This window comes from Elgaria multicarinata, chromosome 11, assembly GCF_023053635.1.
Source record: "Elgaria multicarinata webbii isolate HBS135686 ecotype San Diego chromosome 11, rElgMul1.1.pri, whole genome shotgun sequence".
NCBI lineage: Eukaryota > Metazoa > Chordata > Lepidosauria > Squamata > Anguidae > Elgaria > Elgaria multicarinata.
The window spans coordinates 47,442,339-47,469,392 of NC_086181.1; the positions used below are offsets into that span (position 1 = coordinate 47,442,339).

The 27,054-nt window shown below is 54.9% G+C and overlaps 1 protein-coding gene across 1 annotated transcript; it reads left to right on the plus strand.

Moving 5' to 3' along the window:
- The first annotated feature begins 4,775 nt into the window (after window positions 1-4,775).
- On the plus strand, window positions 4,776-23,275 carry GNB2 (G protein subunit beta 2). The gene is made up of 10 exons (XM_063138655.1): window positions 4,776-4,971; window positions 15,113-15,226; window positions 15,543-15,581; window positions 15,798-15,904; window positions 16,122-16,185; window positions 16,295-16,457; window positions 16,600-16,666; window positions 18,725-18,926; window positions 19,508-19,724; window positions 22,301-23,275. Exons 2-10 carry the CDS (start codon window positions 15,170-15,172, stop codon window positions 22,405-22,407), a joined length of 1,023 nt encoding a protein of 340 aa, XP_062994725.1. The 5' UTR covers window positions 4,776-4,971; window positions 15,113-15,169; the 3' UTR covers window positions 22,408-23,275.
- Window positions 23,276-27,054: the final 3,779 nt, after the last annotated feature.

Genomic DNA, 27,054 nt, shown 5'->3' on the forward strand with positions numbered 1-27,054 from the left:
GTGCCTCCTGCAAGGGAGGCTCGGAAGTTGGTAACAAGGGAGACGGCCTCCTCAGTGGGGGGCCCTGATTATGGAATGCTCTCCCCAGTGAGGCCCACCTGGTGCCAACATTGTCATCTTTTCAGTGCCAGCTTAAGACTGTCTTCTACTCTCAAGCATCTGATGGCATCTGATGGGATTTTAATGTCAGCTGGGTTTTTTTTTAACTGCAACTGTTTTTATTTTGTATGTATTTATTTTATTTGCACTCAACCGTTCCACAAAAAAATGGCAGACCAGGCTGTTTCCAAAACCAATTAAAATGGATTAAACAATACATTAAAAAGAAATTTTAAAAACCGTAAAAATATTATTTAAATAGCATCCAACAGCATCCAGTGCTCTTCAACATTTTTATTAATGATTTGGACGAGGAGATGCAGGGAATGCTTATCAAATTTGCAGATGACACAAAATTGGGTGGGAGAGCTAATACCCTGGAAGACAGAAACAAACTTCAAAGTGATCTTGATAGGCTGGAGTGCTGGGCTGAAAAAAACAGAATGAAATTTAGTAGGGATAAATGCCAAGTTCTACATCTAGGAAATAGAAACTAAACACACGGTTGCATGATTGGGGATACTCGGCTCAGCAATACTACAAACGAGAAGGATCTTGGAATTGTTGTAGATCACAAGCTGAATATGAGCCAACAGTGCGATATGGCTGCAAGAAAGGCCAATGCTATTTTGGGCTGTATTAATAGAAGTATAGCTTCCAAATCACGTGAGGTCCTGGTTCCTCCCTATTCGGCCCTGGTTAGGCCTCATCTAGAGTATTGCGTCCAGTTCTGGGCTCCACAATTCAAGAAGGACGCAGACAAGCTGGAGCGTGTTCAGAGGAGGGCAACCAGGATGATCAGAGGTCTGGAAACAAAGCCCTGTGAAGAGAGACTGAAAGAACTGGGCCTGTTTAGCCTGGAGAAGAGAAGATGGAGGGGAGACACGATAGCACTCTTCCAATACTTAAAAGGTTGTCACACAGGAGGGCCAGGATCTCTTCTCGATCCTCCCAGAGTGCAGGACATGGAATAACAGGCTCAAGTTAAAGGAAGCCAGATTCCAGCTGGACATCAGGAAAAACTTCCTGACTGTTAGAGCAATACGACAATGGAATCAGTTACCTAGGGAGGTTGTGGGCTCTCCCACACTAGAGGCCTTCAAGAGGCAGCTGGACAACCATCTGTCAGGGATGCTGTAGGTTGGATTCCTGCATTGAGCAGGGGGTTGGACTCAATGGCCTTGTAGGCCCCTTCCAACTCTACTATTCTATGATTCTATGATTCTAACCCACTTACATGTTAAAGAGCTTCTTAAATAAAGCAGCCTTTGCCCGCTGGCTGAAGGACATCAAATAGGGAGCAAATCTGCCTCCCGGAGCCTGGGAGCAGCCACCAAGAAGGCCCCCCTCTCAGGCTACCACCAAAGGCACTTCTGAAGGCGGAGGTCTGGAAAGAAGGTCTTAGGAACCAGGAAGGCTTGTATGGGAGAAGGCAGTCTTTCGGGTAGCCCGGACCCAAGCCATATAGGGCTTTTTTGCTAAGTGTAAGCCGTTCTGAGAGCCTTTTTTGGCTGAGGAGCGGGGTATAAATATGATAAATAAATAAATAGCCAGCATTTACAAGTCTGCCCTTAGTATTTAGCCTTTCAGTGGGAGAAACGGCAAGCGGAGATGTTACAAAGCGATACCGGCTTTGAGAAAGGTAGGATTAGGGAATCCGGGTCATACATTTTAGGGGAGTTAGTTAGTTATCTCTGGGAGGTGGAGAGAAGTATATTTATTTTAACGCCATGAAACTTAAGTTGTAGTAAAACACCCTTATTCTTGTAAATAAAAAAATCAAATTAATTTTGTTACTTTTAAGCCACGTCTTGCTCGGTCTTATTGCTGAGGGTTTGTTATACACGCAGATGTACACACTCTCACACAAAAAAGGTTTAAAGTTCCCTCATTTCAAAAGGAGGAGGGTGATCAAAGGCAGCGTAATAGTCACTTCTGATAGCGTCACAGAGGGTGGTGTCCCCCTCTTTTTTTGCCCCCCCAACCCTGGCTCCCGCCTACCTCCCATCCTTGGGACTTTACCCAATCACACCCCCTTTGGGCAGGAATTTTTTCAGAATCAAAATTTCAGCTGTGAAATCTCCACCCCAGAAGAAGGGGCCATTTTACTGAAGAATATTATCTGGGGAGTCCCAAAATTCCCCAGTAGATTCTGGGGAGGGGATTCATCATTAGTGACGGTGGGGTGGGGGGGGCGGCAGCTGCAGCGTTTCTTGCCCTTGCTTCCTGAAATTCTCTTAATTGTAGTTGCTGTTGCTGCTACAATTGCTGGCAAAAGCAACAACAGATTTTTTTTTTTTTGCATTATGTGGTGAGGGAATTGCATTAACCACGTAGGGAAAAAATGTGATAAGGCTCCCCTAAGCCTGTTGGGAGATTTTTGTCCCCTTGGATAATATTTGGTAAAATCTCCCCCCCCCCCACCATGCCTGCTGCCCCCCATTTTGCAACCTAGAAATGGGGTGGAGGATTTTGCAAGGGGCATTCGTGCTCTGCCAGGAGTTGTATCACTTTGCTCTTTGCCCTCCCAGGGACAAACAAGATGGGGTAACTAATGATGGAGAAAGCTCTGGCAAAGGCTTCTCCTGGACCACTAGGCCTTGCAGTTGCTAAGCAACCAGACTCCAGGCAACTGAGAGGCCGCTGTCCTAATAATTTCCCAGATGTGGAAGTCACTCCTCCTGGAACTGGTGAGGCTTACTTCTGTGTAACGGGTTTGGGATTGGGAGGGAGATGCAGGAATGAACCAGACCAGGCGCTTTTATTCCAGAGTAACTAAACAGGAGTAACGACCTCCTGCTTTCAAGGGGGCTAGAATTTGGGGAGGAATGAAACACCACGTCCCAAAGAGAGAGAGAGAGAGAGAAAGAGATCACCTTTGCCAAGACAGCACCCCTCACCAGTGTTGGACTACGACACCAGGTTGTAGCCCAACAACCTGTTTAGCCAGCCTGAGTGCTGGGTTGGCTAAAGCTAGTGAATAGCACAATAATGGTGATGGTGGAAAGGGGACACACGCACACACACACACCTGCTTCTCCACTTATATTTGGAGGGGGTGGGATAAAACTACCCCCCCTTACTCTTCTCCTACTCCTCTCGCCCCAGCTTAAGTAAAAAAAATAACCCCCTAAAGGCCGGACACTTTTATCTCCACCTGTCTGAAAGTTCTTGCAGGAGACCTACAGCAAGCGCCCTTCCTTCTTCCTTCGCTCCTGATCAGCTTATGCCTGCTTGTTCTGTTCTGTTTTCCTGGCAGGTCCCTCCTGGTGTTTTCAAAAGTGGAAGGACAGGCAGACATTCAACAGGTCAATCTTTTCCAAAGCATGTGCATCACAGAGACCCTTTTCCTGAGATGGAAAGAGCTGAATGACAGACAAGCAATGAACAGGTGCAGCTTTACCTTGGCTTAGAAGCCTCCTCCTGCTGAATTCCTGCCTGCCACGTAGCTATTAAAAGGCCCCTTTTGGACTCCAAAACCCACCCACCCCTCAAACTTCAATGTGTTTCCGTCTCTCCACAACTCACCCCACCCCACCCTCAGAGGCGAAGGGGGTTTCCTCTCTCCCGCCCATACTCATTTCCTCAAAGCTGTTCCTCTTTTCTTGTTTGTCGTCTTCTTCCTCCTCCAGCCTCCCTTTCCTTGTGAGCTGGAGGAGTTTAAGTTTGCACTGGCAGAATTCCCGGGCTCTCTAAGAGAGAGCGAGAACACAGAGAACACAGTCTAAGCGGGGCACTTGAGTGTTTTAAGGCAGGCAGAAATTCAACAGGAGAAGGTCCCTGGTAAAGCCACAGAGCAGGAGTGTGAGCGCCAGGACTCCTGGGTTCTCTCGTCGTGGGGAGGTGTGTGTGGGTGTGTGTGTGGGTGTGTGTGTGTGTGTGTGTGGTTCTTCTTCTTTTCTTCCCCTTCGTGGGGCTGGGAGCGGGGAGGGACGAAAGCCACTCATAGTAGCACGAGGAAAGGCACAGGCGCGCTTGTGCAAGACGATTGTGCAAAAGTGCGCGCGTTGCTCTCGGCTGCCTCCCTCCCTCCCTCCCCTCGCGACAGGGCGGAGCTGCTTCGCTAGAGACATGACTCACCCACAAACCCACTGGGCCAGAGCGGATGACTCGGGAGTTAAGACGGGTTCAGCCTCCCACCACCACCACCATCCTGGCGCCCTCCAAATGTGCGGGGACTACAACTCCCATCGTCGGGTGGATTATGGGAGTTGTAGTCCCCGCACACCTGGCGCGCACGCTGAAGAAGAGGCCGGGCATGCTGTCTGGGGATGATGGGAGTTGTAGTCCCCGCACACCTGGCGGGCGCACTGAAGAGGAGGCCGGCCGGCCATGCTGTCTGGGGATGATGGGAGTTGTAGTCCAACATACCCACGCGCACCCCCCCCACTTCCTAAACAAGAAACATCCACTGTAAAAAAACGAGGCTGGGGCTCAGTTTGGTTTCACCCCCCCACCCCACCGCACCCCCACGCAGTCCGTCACTTGGTCTCCCCCTCCTGCTTCCGCCTCCCTTCCCTTTCCCTTCTCTCTCTCTCCGCCTCCCTCCCCCCCTCGAGCTGAGCGACTTGGTCTCTCCCGCTCCCCCTCCTCCTCCCCCCCTCCCGCCGGGGAGTTGTTTCGGCCCTGGGCGCGGCGCTGGAGCCGCATCACCGGGTCCGGGCGGGGCGGGATCGCTCCGCGCGCCCCAGAGTCAAGTCCCGGCCGCCGCCGCCGCCGCCGCCGCGCGCTCGTTCGGCCACAGCAGGCGCGGCAGAGCCGGATCCTTCCGCCCCTGGAGCAGCGGGAACGAGTCCGCCGCCCCCACCCCTCTCCCCACCCCCACCCCCAAGGCGGCGGCGGCGGCGGGCGGCTGCGCTGCTGCAGCAGCAGGTACGTGCGGGCCGCTGGGCGGGGGCTGGATCTGGACCCGGGGCTTCCCCTCCTCCTCCTCCTCCCCCCCCCCGGCTTCGCTCTCTGCCCCACTGCCAGCAGCCTTCAAGCAAAGGCCTCCCCGAGTCCCCCCCTTGCAATACAACCTCGGAGGCCTCCCCCGCCCCATAGCAACTCCCCCCCATTGCACATGCCCCCGGGTCGGGGGTGGGCTTCTGCTGCCCCATAGCAGCGGCCGCCCCATTGCACAACCCCCGGGAGCCCCAACGCGAGCCCCTCCTTCAGCAGCACCGCCTCTCCCCCCCACCCCACGCATCTCTTTATTCCAGGGCTTCCGCCCCCCCCTTTTATTTTTAATTCTTGGCCTCCTCCGAGGGTCCTCTTCCCCCCCCCATATCACTCGCCTCCCTTAGCAACCGCCCCCCCGGAATCCCCCTGGCAACCTGCTGCCCTTTTCCACGCCCCCTGGCAACCTCCCCCTCCTCTGCACGCCCCCCCCGGACTGCCACTTCTAGGCTGCTCTGTCTGCCCCACCCGCCCCATGGGCAGCCCCCATCGCTGTTTCCCCTCCCCGGAAGAGGTGCCCTCAAAGCCCCCCCACCCTGAAGGCTTCCTCTGGCAGAGGCGCCGCCCGCCCCCCAAAAGAGCCAGGCCCCTCTCTTCCCCGGGATCCCCCCTCCCACCCTGTGGCTCCCAGGCCCCTCCCATTCCGTAGAAGCCCCCTCCCTGCTTCTCTTTGGGGTCTCTGTGCCCCCTGGCCTTGAAATCCACAGGGGGGCTACAAGAGACGGGGGGGGGCGGGGGCAGGACTCCTGGGTTCTTCGGGCCTAGTGGGGGGAGTCAGGGGGAGCCCGGACGCCTGGGTCCTCCTGTTAACAGGGCGATGTGTGCGTATCCTCAGGTTAGAGAAAAGGGGACTGCTCTGATTGGCCCGGACGCCTGGGTTCTCCTCTGGTCTGTTGGGCCAGGGGCGGACTTGCTGGAGGCCCGGACGCCTGGGTCCCACATCTGGAAGTGTCTCTTTCCCAGGCGGCAGCGAAGGAGCAGCTGTCGCGGGTTCCCCCAGAGGCCTCTCGTGTTTAATGAGCTTCTCTGGAGACCTTGATTACACGCGTTCCCTGGCCAGCGGCTCCTTCGGCATCACTTTGCACTTGGACGGGGGCGGGAAGGGGGGAATGGTAGAAAGGCAGCCCCCCTCCTTGCCCAGAAGGGCGCCATGGGGGGAAGGGGAAGAAGAGGACCAGCCTGGGGGGCCCAGAGGTCGGAGGGCCTCTCCTGGCTGCTTGCTGAGCACCTACCGAACACGTCCCACGTCTCGTCCACAGCGCCTTGCGGCATCAATCCCCGCCTCCCTCGCAGTGAGGACCGTCGGGTAGTTTTCCCTTATTCCCATTTTGCAGATTTGGGGAGGGGAAACTGAGGTCTGTGTGAGTTGCTGAAGGCCACTCAGTGAAGTGTCAGGATCTGAATCAAACCACTGGGTAATACTACCGGCTCTACCAAGCATTCTGCTGGTTGTGTTGCTTTATATTGCTCTGTGTGCGAGTGAAGGGGGGGGGGCGCGTGTTTGTCCATAAAGGCTTCTGGGATGCCGGCCTGTGGCCCCGAGAAACCTGTTGGTGAGGGGAGCATGCTAGGATGTGACCTCAATTTGGGGGTTCTGGGGTGGGCGGGGTCTGCCTTCAAGGCACAGTGGGGCGAAACACCTCTGGCTCCATCTTTCTAATGTAGATTTTATGCCCTCCTTTCTGTGGTTGTAGAACGCCTAGCGCTGATTGGGGATGCCTGTTGAGCAGTAGTAGCAGAACGGGAGGCATACCATGGGGGGGGGGTCTTCCCAGTATACCTGGGTTCCCTCTGGGCTGAATCCCCTTGAGCTGGGGAGTTGCACACCCGACCTACACTTTGGATTCTGTGAATCCCTCCTATGGAACCCAGGCGTCCTGGTTTCCAGCCCCCTCCTGGCTCCCAACACACACACCCCCACAGCCATTATGGAGTGCCCTGGAGATCTGGCAACACCTGAACTCGGACCCCTCTTAGTTTTGAGGAAGAGAACTCAGGAGGCCTGGCTTTGGATGTGTCCAGGAAGGGATGGTCTCTTCCGGTCATGTATTTCACGATGTCGATGGCAGAGAGAGAACTGAAACTGGTGAACGGGTTTGGTTGAGGCTATAAGGCAGCCTCCCCCAACCTGGGGGCCCTCCAGATGGGTTGGACTACAACACCCATCATTGGGAATGATGGGTGTTGTAGTCCAACCCATCTGGAGGGCCCCCAGGTTGGGGGAGGCTGCTATAAACAAAAAGTGATACAACAGTGGAGACTGGGACTCAGGAATCCCCTTTCTGTGTCTGCCTTTCTATAATACTGCAAACCCCCAAAGGAGCCCCCTTCTTTGATTTGGCCCTTTCTAGCTTTGGAGATGTGGGGTCCATCCATTTCTCTCCCCCTCCCCCCTCCCTCCACACACACCATTTTAGAGGGCACCAAATTTAATCAGGGAACCAGCCCCCGGCTTGCCCTTTGCATCTCTGCGCCTGCTGCTTCTCAACGTCTCCTGCCTCCCTCCCTCCCCAACTCTTCCTGGCCTTGTGAGCTGCCCTTCCGGGGTGCAATGAAATGATATTTCGGCGTTGCTGCACTTCTCGCGTTTGCCACCCTTTTTTGTGTTTTGGAATGAAGCCAGGCCAGGACGTGCAAAGGGCATTCGCCGTTTGGCAGCGCTATATATAGCTGGCATCAATATTGGTGTCCTTAGCGATGCGTTTGTAACCGGTGGATGCGTGTGAATTGTTCTGGAAGCTGCAGGTAGTGGATTTAGAGAGAAACCCCATAACCCTTCCCTAATTGAAATGAGTGGCTTTCTAGTCCTCATGGCTGAGAGAGAGAGAGAGAGAGAGAGAGGCTTGAAAAAGGGCAGGAGCCTGAGAGGTTCCCTGGAGCAATTCACCCCTGTGACCCTGAAATATTGTAGCAGGACACAGCCAGCATCCCCTGATGCCTTCATCTTTTGCATGTAGAACATATGCAAATGAAGTCCAGGCTGACCAGCAATTTGTATTTTGGTTGCAGAGCCGGAATTCGCAAAGGGCTCTTGCTTCAGGCTACTTAACCTGCCCTCGTTAGCCCTGGGTGGCCTTTGACCAGCCTCTTTTCCTCTGTCAAGGATGTTGTCTGATTTTCACTTGTGTGTAATGTTTGAAGAATAATATTATGGTTATTAAAATAATGATTAGATAGCTATGTGTTACCTCCAGTAGCAGAGGTGGTAAGCCTATGTGCACCAGTTGCTGGGGAACATGGGTGGGAGGGTGCTGTTGCACCCGTGTCCTGCTTGTGGGTCCCTGTCGACAGCTGGTGGGCCACTGTGGGGACAGAGTGCTGGACTGGATGGACCCCGGGTCTGTTCCAGCATCAGGGCTCTTCTGATGTTCTCCTCCTTGGGCTCAGGAAGCCACAACGGTGGAACAGGAGTGTGTAGACAGGTACGCTGAGTTAGTTGATTTGCGGAAGACAAGGATCTTGTCTTTGGGCATGAACGGCTCCTACTCAAGTTCACGGAATCTGGACTTGGTCATTGCTTCTTAAAGCGCTTTGGTTCTGTGTGGCAACTGGGGTCCCCCCACCCACGCACCCACGTTGGACACATGCTGACGGATAAGGGGCAGGATTCCTGTTGTCAGCTTTGCTGCCTGGGAGATTATGGGAGTTGTCATCTGGAGGGCACCAGGTTGGGGAAGGCCGAAGGATCGGATCGGATGCAAACACCTCCAAAGGCTGGCTCCCTCCCCGCGTTTTGGGGGCGCAGCCTTCCTCGAGTCTGAAATCAAACCGGTGTGAAGCGAGACGGTGCTGGTGGACGTCTGCATCCTTCTGCCGGAATCTCCCACCCAGCTGTGCCTGGCTCTGTCATCTCTCTCGCCAGCCCCACGGCCCCCATTTGATCCCCCACCCCCAGGAGAAGCCCTGATGAGCAGGGCTTGTAGACACGGGAAACCCGCGGCCCCACAGCACCCCGCCAGAGAGGAGGGCGGCTTCCTGTGGCGAAGCATTCAAGGCTTGTGAGGCTCCCTCCGTGTGGCGTCCTGGCTGGGATGCTTCCTCCGCTTCCCCTGGCCATCTTGGGCAACCAGGGCCTCTTGGCTCCTGGCTGCATGTCCTGCTCTGCCGGGTTCCCCTCCCAAGAGAACCCAGGAGTCCTGGCTCCTTCTCTTCTAACCCACAAGATACGGTTCCCTCTCTGGAGCTGTTTTTAATACACAACCCACCCACCCCATACGTCCATTCTGTGCCTCAGTTGCTGGGTCTCTTGTCCGTCTGCCTGTCCGTGCAGCTGGAAGCCCAGCCGATGTAATCCGCCCATAATCTCCTCGTTTACGCTTGAGGAGATTTGCGTCCTTTTGCTTAGTGCACTTTCCCTAACGAAGCAAATGGGATTAGGGATTAGGGCTTTGCCGGTGGCGCGGGGGCACCCGGATCGCCGTTGTCACAGGCCTGTTTCCAAGGCGGTGCCCCGGGTCCCGATCCTCAGAGCCGCTCTCTCCCCACATTGGATCAGGCCCGGAGGGGGAGCCCTTCCTTGTGGGCCTGCTTTGGCTTCCTTCTCCCCTTTCTCCCCCCCCCCCTTCAATCCCAAACCCATCTTGGTCTTGGATTTTTCACATCCCGTTTCCAAGGCAACCGCCACTGGAGCGCAGAGATGGGGAGAGAGCCAGCCGGGGAGAGGGCCTGGTTGCCACGGCAACACCTTTACCTCTGCTTTTCGGCTTCCCTCCTGCCAACGGAGCCGGGCGGGCGGCTTGAACCCCATCCCTGCCCCCTTACGTGAAATGGCTGGCCGGACGGGCGGGATGGGGAGATGGAGCTGGCCCTTGGAATTTCACTCCTGCCACGGACCCCAGGGCGAGCTGCCCCCCTTCTCGTGTTCTCTGCCCCCCATTCTCTGCCCCCCTGGGCCCTTTTTTCTCAGGATGATGCTATCGACCTAATCTACAGGAGGGTGGTAAACAGGATGGGGAGGTCAGTGTGTGGGCCGTGCTTTGAACATTGGAAACGTTGACCGTGTTCAGGCAACACACTAAAGCCACGGTGCTTAAGCATTTCGAGCTGAGCATGATGGCTTAGGGTGTCGTGTGAACCATTCTCAACCACGGTTTAAACATGCTCGCTTACATTTGTTGCAAAAGGGTTAGCGGCCTAGATCCATGGCTTAGCGTGTCGTCTGAACAGGCCCAGTGTATACATGCAAAGTATTTCATTATTATTTTAAAATTATTAGTACAACGGCAACTTCCTCCCAACCTGGCACCCCCCAGATGTGTTCGACTCCAACTCCCATCATCCCCCAGCCAGCAGGTTGGAGTACTGCAAGACATCTGTAGGGCAAACGGGCAGGGCGGAGCTTCATTTCAGTGTTCGAGGTTGCCCTAAAGCAGCCTTCCTCAACTTGGGGTGCTCCAGATGTGTTGGACTGCAGATGCAGTCCAACACACCTGGAGCGCCCCAGGTTGAGGAAGGCTGCCCTAAAGGCTTAAGGGAAAACCTTTCTCAGGGGTTTGAAAGGTGGGGAGCAGACTGTGAAGATGTTCTGGGTTGCAGTTCTTGGCAGAAAGATGGGAAAAGACCGGAGCCAGTTCAGGGAGGGAGGGAGGGGGGTTGCTACTAGCCTCACAGGTGCACACTGGCTCCAGTTGTGGAGGAGAATGCACAGAGCGAGCATAACCCAGAGCTCGGTCACCACTTACAACACCGTAGTCATAATCACGGTAGTTAAAGAACATCAGAAGAGCCCTGATGCCGGGTCAGACCAGGGGGGCGTCCAGTCCAGCACTCTGCTCACAGAGTGGCCGACCAGCTGTCAGCCAAGGACCCACAAACAGGCAACAGCACCCTCCCACCCATGTTCCCCAGCAACTGGTGCACATAAGCTTACTGCCTCGAATACTGGAGGTAGCACATAGCCATCAGGGTTAGTAGCCAAGGTTATGTGCTACCTCCACTATCCGAGGCAGTAAGGGGGGATTTCTCTCCCCGCCTCCTTTTCTCCTTTAACATGTGCTTTTGGGTGACCTGGGATTTGCAATCTGCACTGGAACAACAGTCTTTATTTATTTATTTATCTATTACATTTCTATACCGCCCAATAGCCGAAGCTCTCTGGGCGGTTCACAAAAATTAAAACTGTAATAAAACAACCAACAGTTTAAAAACACGAATACGAAATACATTATAAAAAGCACAACCAGGATAAAACCACGCAGCAAAAATTGATATAAGATTAAAATACAGAGTTAGAACAGCAAAATTTAAATTTAAGTGTTAAAATACTGAGAGAATAAAAAGGTCTTCAGCTGGCGACGAAAGGAGGACAGTGTAGGTGCCAGGCGGACCTCTCTGGGGAGCTCGTTCCACAGTCTCTGGGAATGGGTTTGCTAGCCGGACTCCTGGGTTCTCCAGAAGGGGAGGGGGAGCGAGCAGGCAGTGCTGAGTCCCTTGTATTCATTCTGCACTAAATCCCATCTTGTCCTTTGGGCTTAACCTGCAAATTGCACCAAGAAAGCTGAACTCTGTGATCTATCAAAGTGGCACATGATACACACACACACCCACCCCACACCACACCAATGGTATTTGGGTATATTTTGCATATTTCTGCTGCTATAAACCAGGTGGGGGTGGGGTGGGGGTGTCAGAAACACAGGTGGTCAGTCATCGGATTGCCCTTCCAGGTTCCCCCACTAAAACCACAAGTTTCGAAAGCTTTTATTTATTTACATAGTTTATATACCATTGAGCAGGGGGTTGGACTAGATGGCCTTATAGGCCCCTTCCAACTCTTACTATTCTATGGTTCTATGAACCATGTCCTCCGGGGCAGTTATCCATACGGGTTCAGGGCCCCTCCTTTCAAGGCGGCGTTTAAATATAAATAAGTAGATAGGTAATTAAATAGAAGTCAAAAGCCATTACAAAAAATCAACAGGAGCCCTTGAAATCAAATAGAATAAAAACTAAGCATGGTACGGAACTTAATAAATTGAAAATAAAATCCGAAACAGAGAGTGAAGTTGGGCGAAAGGTTTTCCAAAATGGAACATTTTCCAGTGCCGTATTTTCCCACAGATTTTTTTTTTCCTTTTCATAAGTTCATTGTTAACGATTCCAAAGCAATACCAGGGCAGCTTCCTTTTCTTCAACGATCCAAAGACAACCCTCACATCAGCTGCCAGGATCATACGGCCCTTATACACGTCTAGGGTGCGACCCCACTTAGGATACTGTGTGCCGTTCTGGGCAGCACACCTAAAAAAGGGTATTCTGGAGCTGGAAGAAATGCAGAAAAGGGCAACTCAAATGGCCAAGGGGCTGGAGCATCTCCCCTTTGAGGGAAGGTGACATCAACTGGGATTGTTTAGCTTGGGGAAAAGGAGGCTCAGGGGAGACATGATAGAGGTGGACAAAATGATGCCTGGTGTGGAGAATGTGGAGAGGGAGGCAGGCATTTATCTCCCTCTCCCATAATAGTAGAACCCAATGGGGGTCATATCCCATGAAGCTGATGGGTGGGAAATCCAGGACAGGTAAAAGGAAGGGCTTCTTCACACAGCGCCTAGTTAAATTATGGAACTCACTGCCACAGGATGTAGTGATGGCCACCCATTTGGATGGCTTTAAAAGGGGGTTGGATAAATTCCTAGAGGCGAAGGCTATCAGTGGCTACTAGCCCTGATGGTTTTGTGCTATCTCGTGTGTGCACCAGTTGCTGGGGAACATGGGTGGGAGGGTGCTGTTGCACCATGTCCTGCCTTGTTCATCCCTGGTGGATGGCTGGTCGGCCACTGTGTGAACAGAGTCCTGGACTAGAGGGACCCTGGGTCTGATCCAGCATCAGGGCTCTTCTGATGTTCTTAACCCTGTGAGGTAGGTTAGGCTGAGAGTTGGTGACTACTCAAAGTCACCCGTTGAGCGCCATGGCCAAGTGGACATCAGGAAAAACTTCCTGACTGTTAGAGCAGTACGACAATGGAACCAGTTACCGAGGGAGGTTGTGGGCTCTCCAACACTAGAGGCCTTCAAGAGGCAGCTGGACAACCATCTGTCAGGGATGCTTTAGGTTGGATTCCTGCATTGAGCAGGGGGTTGGACTCGATGGCCTTGTAGGCCCCTTCCAACCCTACTATTCTATGATTCTGTGAGTGTGGGCCAGAACCCGGGTCATCACTAGCACCATTAAACAGCAAAGCCAAAGAGCTTGGCAATCTTCTAATGCCTGGGAGAAAAGCAATGTGGTCTTTACCCTCACGTAACCTCCCCCCGCCTGCCCCGGCCATTTGGGGCTTGAAAGATTTAATGCCAAGACTTTGAAGCGGGCCTCGAAACAGAATGGCACCCTAGGGTCATCTCGCCCAGTCCCCGTTCACTGCCTTGCTGGCCTCTCTGGGGCCGTTGTTAAAGGCAGAAGCCAATGGAGAGTGTGTTGCAGTCATCCAGACAGGAGCGCTTCAACCTGTTGTATTAAAAACAAAAAACTTCAGGTCCTAGTTTTGTAAACTGCCCAGAGAGCTTTGACTATGGGGTGTGTTATAGAAATGTATTATATGATAATGATGATTCCTAATAGCCATACTAGATGAAGTTATAGCAACCAAGAACTACCAAAAAATATTTGTAAAAGGTAACAGTGTAACAACACATTCGAGTAGGAAATGTTATCAATCCCAAGAAATAATAGACCATGTAACAGGAGGACGTAAAATTCTGGCAGGAACGGAGTATACAGACAGACACAACACAGCTGCAAAAATAATTCACCAACAACTAGCCATCAAATTCAACCTCATCAAAGAACCTACACCGTACTATACATACTCACCCGAAATAATCTTGGAAAATGCAGATCATAAAATATACTGGGCCAGAACAACTCATAAGGACAAGACCTTGCAACTGACCAGACATCACAGTTGTAGACAAAAAAGAAAAACACACCTACTTCATCGACATAGCAATACCGATTGACAAACATGCCATAGAAAAGGAGGAAGGAAAAGAGAAAAATATACACCACTGGCTATGGAAGTTAAAGAACTATGGCAACAAGAAAAAGTTACAATTATTCCGTTGGTCACATCAGTCACTGACATCACATCAATTTTTTTTAAAAAATTTTTTTTTACAGAAAACCTTCAAAAATTGGGCCTATCAAAATATATCCACACCAACATCCAGAAAGCAGTCATACCTATAGAATCATAGAATAGCAGAGTTGGAAGGGGCCTACAAGGCCATCGAGTCCAACCCCCTGCTCAATGCAGGAATCCACCCTACAGCACCTTAAAGCACCATGTTCAATAGTCAGGAAATTCCTGAATCAGTAAGACACAACATAACCTGGCAAAGCCCATCAGTATGTCTAGAAAAACTGCCACGAGCAAGAAAATAATAATAATAATATAATAATTAAAGAATAATAATGGCGTGCTTTTTCAAAATAGAGCCTTGTGTGGCGCAGAGCGGTAAAGCAGCAGTTTCTGCAGCTGAAACTCTCCCCACTGCCTGAGTTCGATCCCAGCGGAAGCTGGTTCTCAGGCAGCCGGCTCGGGTCGACTCAGCCTTCCATCCTCCCGAGGTCGGTAAAATGAGTACCCAGCTAGCTGGGGGAAAGGGAATAACGGCCTGGGAAGGCAACGGCAAACCACCCCGCTATAAGGCCTGCCAAGAAAACGTCAGCAAAAGCTGGCGTCCCTCCAAGAGTCAGTAATGACTCAGTGCTTGCACGAGAGGAGGGCTTCTTCAAAACACAAAAGCTGATAACTGTCCCATTCCAACAATAGTCTCGGTGTCAGTGGCTTGAGAACAGAGTACGTGGTTTGAACTTTGGAATGTTTCAAACTACAGTTTGGCCTCACCTTTCCGCCATCCCTGTCTGTAAAATGGGAACAGCTGTGGGTGGCTGAATTGTAACGCAGCTTTGTTTAACGGCATTATGCCCATTATGGGGAGGGTGGAAGCCGGGGCTCCTCAGGGCCAGGGCACAGGCCGTTCAGGTGTCTTTGGCCACCCACAAGGGGAGCGAGGGGGTTCGGGCCGAGGACCTGTACCGCAAAGGCTGACCGTCTTTCCTCTCCGCCCCCAAAAGCAGGATTGTGGCAAGTGAGCGGGGCTGCAGGCCAAGCCCCCCGCGCCAGAATCCGCCATGAGCGAACTGGAACAGCTGAGACAGGAAGCGGAACAGCTGCGGAACCAGATCAGGGTGAGTGACCCGAGGGGGGTATTTAGGGTGGGGGGGTCAGGGCGTAGCAAGGCCCTAGGCCTCATTGAGGAGGTGAATCAATAGATTTTGCTTTAAAGGTTTTGAAACTAGAGGGTGAGCTTCTTGGGATGTATCTCTGCTCTTCCCTCTCTGGTTTGTGGGTTCAGGAGCTAGACCAGGGCTTAGGGGAAGCGTTCTGTGAGCCGAATTGTGAGAGGGGGGGTGGGGGTGGCGGTGGCGGTGGCAGAAGGGATGGCTGACAGGGAGGGGGGGTGGGGGAATGAGTAGTCACTCACATCCTGATCTCCTCTCGTAGGACGCAAGGAAAGCATGTGGCGACTCCACATTGACCCAGGTGAGGAGAAGGTCTGCTGGCATAGATGTGTGTGTGGGGGGGGCTGTGGGGGGGTCCCCTGCTCCCCAGCCACGGGAGAGGAGGAGGAGCAGCAGCAGGGTGGCGTCCCGTGGTTCTCTGGGACCGACAGGAGGCCTTGTCCGGCGCCCTGGACGTCCTGGCTTCTCCGTTCCTCCCTTACGGCCACGTTGACCCTCTCTTCCTCTTCCTCCCAAGATCACCGCCGGCCTCGACCCGGTTGGCCGGATCCAGATGCGGACGAGACGCACATTACGGGGTCACCTGGCAAAAATCTACGCCATGCACTGGGGGACAGATTCCAGGTGAGTGCTTCTCGGGTTGGGGGTGGAAGTGGAAGAAGGGAACTGCTCAAACTGGAGTGAGACCGGGAGCGCTTTCCCAAGAAAAGGCGGGCAGACCGCGTAGCACACACACACCCCCCAGGCTCCCCTGCAGCCAGAATCCTACCAAAGCAGGGCAGCGCCCCCCACCCACCCCGGGGCCATTCAGGACTCCCTCACCTGTGGGTTTCTCTGGCAGGCTGCTGGTGAGCGCCTCCCAAGACGGCAAGCTGATCATTTGGGACAGCTACACCACCAATAAGGTAAGGCCTGGCGCCAGGGGCGGTGGGCCTGTGGGCTTGAGCTCAACCGGGGGGGGAGTGGGGGGAAAGGTGCCGCTGATGCTGGGCGCCTGCTTCTCCCCCTGCTTAGGTCCATGCCATCCCCCTGCGGTCGTCGTGGGTCATGACCTGTGCCTATGCTCCGTCCGGGAACTACGTGGCTTGTGGAGGCCTGGACAACATCTGCTCCATCTACAGCCTAAAGACCCGCGAGGGGAACGTGCGGGTCAGCCGGGAGCTCCCGGGACACACGGGTGAGGAGCTGCGCGTCGGCGTGGGAGGGAGGGAGTTGGGAGAGGCAGCTGGGCGTCTCCCCCCCCCCCGGCCCCCGGCCCCCTTTTCCTGGCACGGTGCTTCAGGCGCGCCATGGAAGAGCTGTTGTGTGTTCCTTCCCAGGCTACCTCTCCTGCTGCCGGTTCCTTAACGACAACCAGATAATCACCAGCTCCGGAGACACGACCTGGTGAGCAACGGGACTTGGGGACGAGGAGGCCTGATGCCAGGGTGGGCGGGCCCAGCGCGGTTTATGGTCACGGCCCTTAAAAAGGGGGCGGGGTTATCGCAGAGCTGGGAAAAGGGCAGCTCAGTTGATCCAGGGGCGGGGGCATCTCCCTGATATAGGAAGGTCACAACCGCTGGGGCTGTTTCATAGAATCATGGAATAGCAGAGTCGGAAGGGGCCCACAAGGCCATCCAGTCCAACCCCCTGCTCCATGCAGGAATCCTCCCTACAGCATCCCTGGCAGAGGGTTGTCCAGCTGCCTCTTGAAGGCCTCTAGGGTGGGAGAGCCCACCACCTCCCTAGGTTTAGCTTGGAGAAAAGGCGAGTGACAGGACTCCTGTTAAGAGGTGTACAAAATGATGCCTGGTGTGGAGAAAGTGGATCGGGAGATGTTTTTTCTCCCTCTCCCAAAATAGTAGAACCCAAACAGGGTCATTATTCCATGAAGCTGAATAGTGTGAGATTCCGGACAGAGGAAAGGAAGGACCACCACAAAATGTAGCGATGGCCACCAACGTGGATCGCTTTGCATCGGCAAATTCCTGAAGGAGACGTCTCTCAATGGCTTCCAGTCGTAGTGGCTATATCCTGCCTCCAGTATTGGGGGTGGCAGGCCTCTGCCTACCAGTTGCTGGGGAACATGGGTGGGAGGGTGCTATTGCACGCCCGTCCCAAAGGCATCTGCTTGGCCACTGTGGGAGCAAAATGCAGGGCTAGAGAGCAGGCCTTTGGCCTGATCCAGCACGGCTCTTGTTACGTTCTCTGATTTACTAATTCAAAATGTTAAGCCAGCTTCCTGGACAAAAAAACACACTCAAGGCTGCCAAAAATAACACATAAACTCACTGTAGTATACCATTATACAAGCAACTGAATTTTAAAAGCCAACAACAAAAAACACACGATACATTCAAATGTCGATGATGATGATGATTTGAATCCCACCTTTTGCCCAATGCTGGGCCTCAAGGCGGCCTTACAAAGTTTAAAACATACATTTGGGGTGGGGGGTAAACCATAAACGTTTAAAATACACAACAAAATTATAAGACATTAACATAGATGGAGGGCCAGATCATTCTCCAAAGGCCTGCCGGAACAAAAAAGTTTTAGCCTGCTTCCGAAAGCCCATCCAGGAGGGAGCCAGCCTAGCTTCCCCGGGAAGAGAGTTCCAGAGCACCGGAGCAGCCACCGAGAAGGCCCTCTTCTCCCATGTTCCCACCAAGCGCGCCTGTGAAGATGGTGGGACTGAAAGAAGGGCTTCTCCAGAAGATCTCAAAGCACAGGCAGGCTCATAAGGGAGAAGACGGTCTTTCAGATAACCTGGACCCGAACCATGTAGAGTTTTATAGGTCATAACCAGCATTTTGAATTGTGCCTGGAAACAGACTGGAAGCCAGTGGAGCTGTTTTAACAGGGGAGTTGTTGTCTGCTCCCTGTAACCAGCCCCAGTCAACACTCTGGCTGCAGCTCTTTGAACCAGCTGGAGTTTCCGAACAGTCTTCAAAGGCAGCCCCACGTAGAGCGTGTTACAGTAATCCAATCGGGATGTAACTAAGGCATGGGTCACCGTGGCCAGGTCTGACATCTCTAGGAACGGGCGCAGCTGGCGCATGAGCTTGAACTGTGCAAATGCAAATGTTTAGTCAGCGTGAAGCAGTTTCCTGGAGTCACAGCAATAAAGCCGCAGCAGCAGCAGCAGGTCCAATCAGCAGGCATCCGTCTGAAAGGCCTTTTTGAGTCTTGGGCTAGAAGGGGCATTGCTTGGGGAAGGGCTTCCCTAGAGCCCCCGTCCCGCCTGCTTGCCCGTCCTGATTCCTCTTCAAGGCCAGACAGTGAAGAGGGCTTCTTCAGTTGGTCTCAAGGCCCGGGGTGGGGGCACACCACAGCCCATGACCCTCCAGATGTGTTGGATGGGGCAGCTCCTGCTGTTCCCAGCCGATCCAGGCCCTAGTTCTCCTGCAGACCAGGCTGCAGGCCGACTGATGGTGCCCCTTCCTCCCTCTCTCCCTTCCGCAGCGCCCTCTGGGACATCGAGACGGGCCAGCAGGCCACGACCTTCACGGGCCACAGCGGCGACGTCATGTCGCTCTCCCTGTCCCCCGACATGCGCACCTTCGTCTCGGGCGCCTGTGACGCGTCGATCAAGCTGTGGGACATCCGAGACAGCATGTGCCGGCAGACCTTCACCGGGCACGAGTCCGACATCAACGCCGTCTGTGTGAGTGCTCTGGCGAGGTGGGGGCGTGGCCAGGAGGCTCCTGCCCCCCCCCCCCCCCGTTGCGTCCCTTTTGGCCCGGGAGGGGACGGGGCTCAGTGGCAGAAGCGGTCCTGCTTCGTAGGCGCAAAGTCCCAACTTCGCTCCCCGGCAGCAGCAGCAGCAGCATCTCCAAGCGGGGACAGGAAAACGCCCGCCTGAAACCCCGGGGAGCCCTGGCTGCTGCCAGTGAGTGTCAGCAATACAGGGCTGGATGGACCCGGGGTCTGACTGAGTAGAAGGCTGCTTCCGCTGTAATTGGAGGTCTGAAGAGGGCCTGGAGTCCTGGGTGGGTTGGGAAGGATTGGGGCCCTGGGGAGGAAGGCTCTAGAAGCGGAGGGAGGGGTTGCTAGGCCAAAGCAGGGGAGGCCGGCGAAGGCGCTTTAACGGGGGGAGGAGGAGGAGGAGGAGGCGCCCGAGGCCTCCTGTCTAGGCAAGGCGCTACGAAGCCAGGGTTGTGAGGCCGGCAGCCCGAGAGGAACCCGGTGGCCCTGCTCTCGGTGGGCCGCCTCCGCTGACGCTTCCCCCCTCCCTGCCTTCCCCAGTTCTTCCCCAACGGCAACGCGTTCACCACGGGCTCGGACGACGCCACCTGCCGCCTTTTCGACCTGCGCGCCGACCAGGAGCTGATGATGTACTCGCACGACAACATCATCTGCGGCATCACCTCGGTGGCGTTCTCCCGCAGCGGCCGCCTCCTGCTCGCGGGCTACGACGACTTCAACTGCAACATCTGGGACTCGATGAAAGGCGACCGTGCAGGTGAGGGGAGGGCCGTGGCTCCTTTGCCCCACCGCCCCGGCGGGTTTCCCGTGGCACCTGCCTGAGGCCACCCACCCACTCGCCCTGCCCCTCCCAGCAGTGACTGAGGCGCGCACGTGGGGTGGGTGCGTTTCTGGATCTCTCACTGGCAGCTGGAGCCGGTTTTGACCGTGTGACTGATCTGGCATGGCTCTGCTCTGCCCGCCACTTTCTCTCCCTCTCTCTGCCAAAGGACTTATTTATTTATTACATTTTTATACCGCCCAATAGCCAAAGCTCTCTGGGCGGTTCACAAAAATTAAAACCATCATAAAACAACCAACAGGTTAAAAGCACAAATACAAAATACAGTGTGAAAAGCACAACCAGGATAAAAACCACGCAGCAAAATTGATATAAGATTAAAATACAGAGTTAAAACAGTAAAATTTAAATTTAAGTTAAAATTAAGTGTTAAAATACTGAGAGAATAAAAAGGTCTTCAGCTGGCGACGAAAGGAGTACAGTGTAGGCGCCAGGCGGACCTCTCTGGGGAGCTCATTCCACAGCCGGGGTTTCACAGCAGAGAAAGCCCTCATCCTAGTAGCCACCTGCCTCACTTCCTTTGGCAGGGGCTCACGGAAAAGGGCCCCTGCAGATGATCTTAAGGTCCGGGCAGGTACATATGGGAGGAGGCGTTCCTTCAAATAACCTGGCCCCAAACCGTTTAGGGCTTTGAATGTCAATACCAGCACTTTGAATCGGGCCCGGACCTGGACTGGCAGCCAATATAGGTGTAAAAGGACTGTCGTGATGTGATCTCGCCGGCCAGTCTCTCAGCGGATCCTGTTCACACATGTTCAGCCCTCTGGGCCCGTGCATGTGTGAACCAGCCCTGAGTGGACAACACCCAGGAGGGTCAGGAGTACTGGATATGCATCTCCCAGAGCACGATTTCTCCTTCCCCTTCGTACCTGTCACCACTCGCTTCTTTCAAGGGGAAAATCTGCTCCCTGTCTTGTCCTGCTGGTATCCCTGGGCCAACGGGTTGCCTTTGGCTTCCTCAGGCCAGCTGGCCGGCCGAACATACTGGTGTTTTAGAATTGTATATTTATTATATTCTGTGCGTCATAGAATCATAGAATAGTAGAATCAGAAGGGGCCTCTGAGGCCATCCAGTCCAACCCCCTGCTCCATTCAGGAATCCGCCTCAAAGCATCCCTGACCGATGTCCCCCTGAGATGAATATTGGCATGCAAATATTCCAATCAATGAACGGCCTGCCCTCCCGGGGCTGCCAGGAGGGAGCCGTGCAGGCGCGGACTTCGTGGTGGGACGCGCCCAGGCTGCGTCAGCTTTCCCGAGCTATTTCCAGGGCTGTCAGTCCGAGGGCTGAACCCCCAACCCAGTCCGACCCCGCCCCCCCAAATAACAGCGTAGTTTAGCTGAAGATCTCTTAGTGCTTCATCAGCCTTTGAGGATGGGGAGGAAACCACATTGGAAGCCAGGGCTCATGTGGAAGTCCCAGGAGGTCCAGAATTGATGCCCAGGCCTGAGGTTCCTGCATCAGGGCCGGCCCACCCCCACCCCACACTCCTCCTTTCCCTGGGGTGGACATGAGAGCAGCCCGTAGGACGCCATGGGGGGGAGGGGTTTCAGGGCAGCTGCCAGCGGTTGACAGAAGCTTCACCCAGGAACAGAATTCTGGCTCGTTCGAGCTGTTGTTTTTCGCTTGAAATAAGATTCCCCCCCCCCCTGCTCCCTTTTTTCAGTTTGTCAACATTTGAAGCACAAAGCGGCTGCATGCGTGGCAGCCGGGTGGAGGGTGGGCTTCTGCCTACGGCCGAGGCCTGGAGGAAAGCGGGAGCAGGCAACCTCCGTGGGTGGACCTTTACCTCGGCCCAAGAGGTGTTTGGCAGGATGGATTTGGGGCGGAAACGCCCAGCCTCCCCCGCCCCCCCTGCCCCCAGCCCCGACCTCTCACCTAAAATGCAGCAGCCTACATTGCAGGGCTGTCGTAAACCCCTTCACACACACACACCCTTCAGTATGAGGATAATGGGCTGCATTGACACAGGCCCATCTTTAACCTGATTTAAAAATCAAAACGTATTTTCCAGACACCGCTTCTCTTCGCTGCTGCTGCTTGTTTGGGGGCCCAATTGCAGCTGGTGTGAAATTCAGGATTTCTCTGTTTTAAGGACAGAAGAAGAGCCGTGCTGGATCAGACCAAAGGTCCCTCTAGTCCAGTAGTGATCCCACCGGGGGTGGATGGGGGGATCTTTCTGATCACTGGTTCCCCCACCCCCGGCCTCTGTAACGTCATTGGGCTGGAGGGTTCTCCATCCCTGATCAAAGGAGCGTGGCCGTTCCAGACCACGGGAAGTGAGTGATGACAGCTCATTTCGGCTCCCTGTGGACTAGTACCGGGAGATCGGGCTGCCAGTCACCGTCGCTGCACTTCCTCTCCATGCGCCCCTTCCGCCGCGCCCACCCTCACGCCACCGGTTCCCGGCTGAGCGGCGCACGGAGGTCTTGCTGCCCTCCTCTCTGACCCGTCCTTCTTCTTCTTCTTCGTCCCTTTCTCTCTCTCCCAGGGGTCCTCGCTGGCCATGACAATCGGGTCAGCTGCCTGGGCGTGACGGACGACGGGATGGCCGTGGCGACCGGCTCGTGGGACAGCTTCTTGAAAGTCTGGAACTGACCCCCCCCTTCTCGCCGGCGCTGCCTTGTGGGGGGGAGGGGGAGGGAGAGGAGGGGGTGCCCAGAAAGGGTGCCCCTTCCCCTCCCTATAACCTAGCCTCTGTCCCCCCTGTCTCTAGGGGGCTGTGGCCTTGTCTCTCTCCTTCCTTCCCTCGGCTGCCCTACACACACACACACACACACATTTTTTCCCTTTTTCTGCTCTGATTTAAAAATGTCCTGACCAAGCCTGCTTTCCAGCTGCAGTACGGAGGGGGTGGTGGTGGGGAGAAGGGGGGCCTCTAGAGGGGGACGGGGGGGGGAGAGAGAATGGTTGGGCTGTGTTCCCCCCCACAAAAGGAGTTGTCCGGGGATGCCATGTGTGGGTCCAATCTAGAAAAGAGCCTCACCCTACCCCCCCTACCTTCAAGGGTGGGGCGCCTTGGCTGGGGCTTTGAGTTCTCTCTCTCCCCCCCCCCCCCCCATCGCCTTCCCCGAGGAAGGGAGGGATGGTTAAAGATGGCCCTGCTGCCTGTAGCACTCTTGATTTCATAGCAACCCGTAGAAAGGTGCTGAGAGCAGAGACCTCTGGCGAGGCAGGGGGGAGAGAAGACGGTTTTATGTAGCGTTCCCCCCCCCCCAGAACCGGAGAGGCTCCAGGGCAGCCGCGTCCGTCTTCGCTGTGATGACTTGTTTGTCTCCCCACCCCCTCCCCTCACAGTGGTGCTTGGAGGATTTGTGGCGGCAGCGGCAGCAGCAGCAGTGGCCCCCGTGGCCTCGTTTCCTCTTAACCTGTGGCGGGTTTTGTAACGGGCGCAGGGGTTGGTGCCGGCCCCTCCCTGCTGCCTCGGCGGGTCTGTGTGTAACCTGTTAAACAACCGAAACCAAGAGCCCGCGTCTGCGTCTTTCTTCCGTGGCCCCCGCAAGAGAGAACCCCCCCCCCCACTACACAGCTCGGTCCCAATCCAGCTTCCCCGCCCGACGGCCACGTGTGCCACCTTTCCCCCGGCCGCCAATAGCGTGGGTCTTTCCCCCATTCGAGAGGGTTAAAATGCCTTCTCCTGAAGCTTAAATTGCTCACGCACAGAGAGCTCTCAGCTGCCCCTCGTGTAACACACAGCAAGAGCAAACCTCCTCCCTTGCAGCCGGGGAGAACAAAGTCTCCACCGCGTGAGCAGGGCCTCTGGAGTTGTGCTGAGCCCCCCCCCCCGCCCCCGGCTACCCTGGGATTGAGCAAGGTGGGAAACGGGTTCCTGGACGGGAAGGAGGGAGGCAGTCAGTGGTGCAGCTGGGGTTGGCCCTCGGGGACAAAGTCTAAGCCCCGCACACACACACCCCCGGCAAGGGCCGGCTCCCATTTTACACCTGTAGCAAGCCTGGATGGTGCTACGGTTTCAGGAAGTACGAGCGGTAGCGCGCCCCGTGCTCAAGATTGGCACACGTTTTGTTGTTAAATAAAACAACGAATTGGCGACGGAGCTGCAATACGTGTCTTGGCAGCGGGAGGAGGAAATGGTGGTGCTTCACGACGGCAGTTTATTCACGTGGCCACCTGAAGCATGTGGGGAGCGAAGGCCGTGAGGGCCAGGGTCTAAAATCACTTTGCTGCTGCACAATCTCAGGGAGCGCCCGTCAGACACGAGAGCAGGCCTGGAGTCCACTCCTGCCTGCCTGCTCCATCGGAGCAAATCCCCCCTGCTCTTGCTTTGCTCTTCCAAGGAGCAGGAGTGCGGACACCGGGGCTGGCTGCTTTGGTGAGATGAGAGCAGAGCTGCATGTTGGGGCCACTGTTCAGGTGGCCATCAAAGGGGGTGGGGGCTCCATTTGTTTGCACGTAGAAGAAACAGCCCTATGAAGAGAGACTGAAACAACTGCGCATGCTTAGCCTGGAGAAGAGAAGATGGAGGGGAGACATAAGAGCGCTCTTCAGATATGCAGAGGAGGGCCAGGATCTCTTCTCGACCCTCCCAGAGTGCAGGACGCCAGATTCCAGCTGGACATCAGAAAAAACTTCCTGTCAGAGCAGTACAACAATGGAACCAGTGACCTAGGGAGGTTGTGAGCTCTCCCACTCTGGAGGCCTTCAAGAGGCAGCTGGACAACCCTCTGTCAGGGATGCTTTGAGGTGGATTACTGCAACGAGCAGGGGGTTGGACTGGATGGCCTTACAATCGTGGAGTTGGAAGAGGCCTCTAAATGAGAGCGATCTTTTAGAGAACAAGGCGTGCGTGGGGCGGCCAACCCTGCACCTGGGAATCAATTATTGGTGGGGGGGATTGGGACAACGTCCAGCTCCAGTAGGCGGCCCCAAGCAACAAGCCCTGCAAGGTTGTAGGGATATTTTCCTGCCTGAAACATTTTAATGCAGGGCTCTCAAATTGGAAAGGCAGAATGGCCCGACGGTTAAAAATACTGGCAAGCGAGAAATCCAGCAGAAGCCTTTGCTCTGAGCAAGGGCTGGCCGTTGACCCTGGCTTCCTCTTTCCCAAGGCCGGCCGGCCGGCCTGCCACCCGCTTCCCCTTCCTGTTAGTTCCACAGCCGAGGGCAGAGGCGGTGCACGGTTCCGCGTTCGCGAACGGGAGCTCCTCGGCGCTAGCACCTGCTGCGGCTCCCAAGCCCTCCGCCTCCGCCAGCCGGTTTCAGGCATCCTGGGTGTTGCAGGGCACCAGCTTGGGGAAATGCCACCCTGGCACCTGCAGGCTTTGCTGGGTCAGCTAGAGCCTGAAGAAGACACGGGGCTCACCGTGGCACTGGAAGGTGGGAGAGAGGCAAAGAACAACAGCTGCTTTCACAACCATCTAAGCTTTTATTTCCTTGCAAACTTGCAGGGTGGAGAGAAGAAAGGGTATTTACAAAAGATGCATGTGGGAAAATATATAGTACACAAGGGAGAGAGATTTGGCATCTTACATCCATGGATATTACACCCCTATTGAAAGCCAAACAGTTCCTACGTACTTCAGAGAAGAGCAAAAAGGGGCAATTATGTACAGCAAGGAGAAAACCCCCACCCCAACCTAAGGCGCAGGAACGGAATTTGAAGTCCTGCCGCCCCCATCCGGGGCAGAGGGTGGAATCAGCCCCCCACCCTTGCCCCTGGGGGCAGAAGCTGCAAAAGCTCATTGGGGGGGGGGGGGAGTCTGACTTCTCCTTTCGTAGCACGAGTCCTTTCCACACTGATGCGGCTCCGACAGTCCACGAACTGCTCGATCAGAGGTGGCAGAAGAACCCAGGAGTCCTGCATGCAGCCTTTCACCCCCATAGGAGGGAGGGGGGGAGAGAGAGAGAGAGAAGTTGCCCCCCCCCCGCTGAAGTCCTTGGAGGGCAGCAGGTCCATCTTAAACATTCAGCCAAGCGGAAACGGGGGGACGGGGACGGACTCCCTCTCCCTTCCCCGTTTCTGCCAATTTGCACCAGAAAAAGGTGAAGTCTGTAAACATGTTTCCACTCTCAGTAGAGGAGCTGGGAGGCCCGAAGGCCTCGGGCGTTCGCAAGCCCCCATCACAGTTTCTTGTAATACTTGAGGGACGGACATCTCTCCTGTGCGGACGGACGGCAACGGCAGGGGGAGGTAGATGGGCTTTCAGCCCGCACTTGGCAGATGGATGGCTAGAAGTTGAGGGCCGAGCAGGAGCTTCACACGCGCACAGTCCAAGGAGGGGGGGAGGGGTTGTACTGTGTGTCGTCGTCGTCCCCCCCCCCGCATTTCTGCCGAACTCGAAGCAGGTGAGCTCCCTCGGCTTCCACTGGCCCCTGTCAAGCTGCAGTCCCACGAAGAACTCGGGCGTCCGGCGACAGCACAGGTGAACTTCACAGCCGCCGGGCCCCCCTGCTCCGAACGGGCTGCTGATAACTGAACGTACAAAGTCCCCACCCCACCCCGCAATCTTGTCCCGCAGTGTCTCAGTTGAGCTGGCGGAAGCCTTGCGCTCCCAGAGACTTCTCATCAAACACTCGATAGTTCAGCGTATGCCAAAAAAAACCCACCACCCGCCCCAACCCCGTATCAAAGCATCCATCGCCAAAACAAAACAAGCACACGCACACGCAGCCTCCCAGAAATCTCACACACCCCTTCCAAACGAAATTGTGTGTACAATTTAAGGCATCAGAAAAAACGTAACAGAAAACAATACGCAAAGCTGTCACTAGTTTTGGGAACAGGAAAAAAAAACACACCACTTGGGAACACAACTCCCCCCCCCCCACACACACACACCCCGTCAAGAGGCTGAAGCCCCCACGGACAGGGGTACTTTTGAGGTCTCTCCACCCCAGTAACCAGCATTTCACCACCCACAACTGCTGCATAGCGTTTTCATCCCCCCCCCGCCCCCCGCGCTCCTGTAAGCCACTGCCAATTCCCTTGGCATGAACGTGGCTCCGCTGTTCATTCTGGCGTTCAAAAAACAGCACAAAATTGAAATCAAACACACACCGGCCAAGAGAGGGGTGAGCCCAACGCATTTTTACATTCATAGTAACATCCCAAACGGTTGACAAAAAACCCAATGAAAACATCGCTATGGAAAAAAAGAGAAAACTTCTCTCTCATCCTCACGCACACACACACACACGGTCTCACGTAAAGAGAAACTGGCATCAGGGATTGTGACACTCCGGGAGGCGGGCAGAAGGGCACCGGGTGAGCGCAGCAGAAGGCGAGCC

Coding starts and splice junctions, on each gene's coding strand:
- GNB2 (XM_063138655.1), top strand. CDS start 15,170: ATGAGCGAACTGGAACAGCTGAGACAGGAAGCGGAACAGCTGCGGAAC. Junction 15,905..16,121: donor CACTGGGGGACAGATTCCAG/GTGAGTGCTTCT, acceptor TTTCTCTGGCAG/GCTGCTGGTGAGCGCCTCCC. Junction 16,667..18,724: donor AGCTCCGGAGACACGACCTG/GTGAGCAACGGG, acceptor TCCCTTCCGCAG/CGCCCTCTGGGACATCGAGA.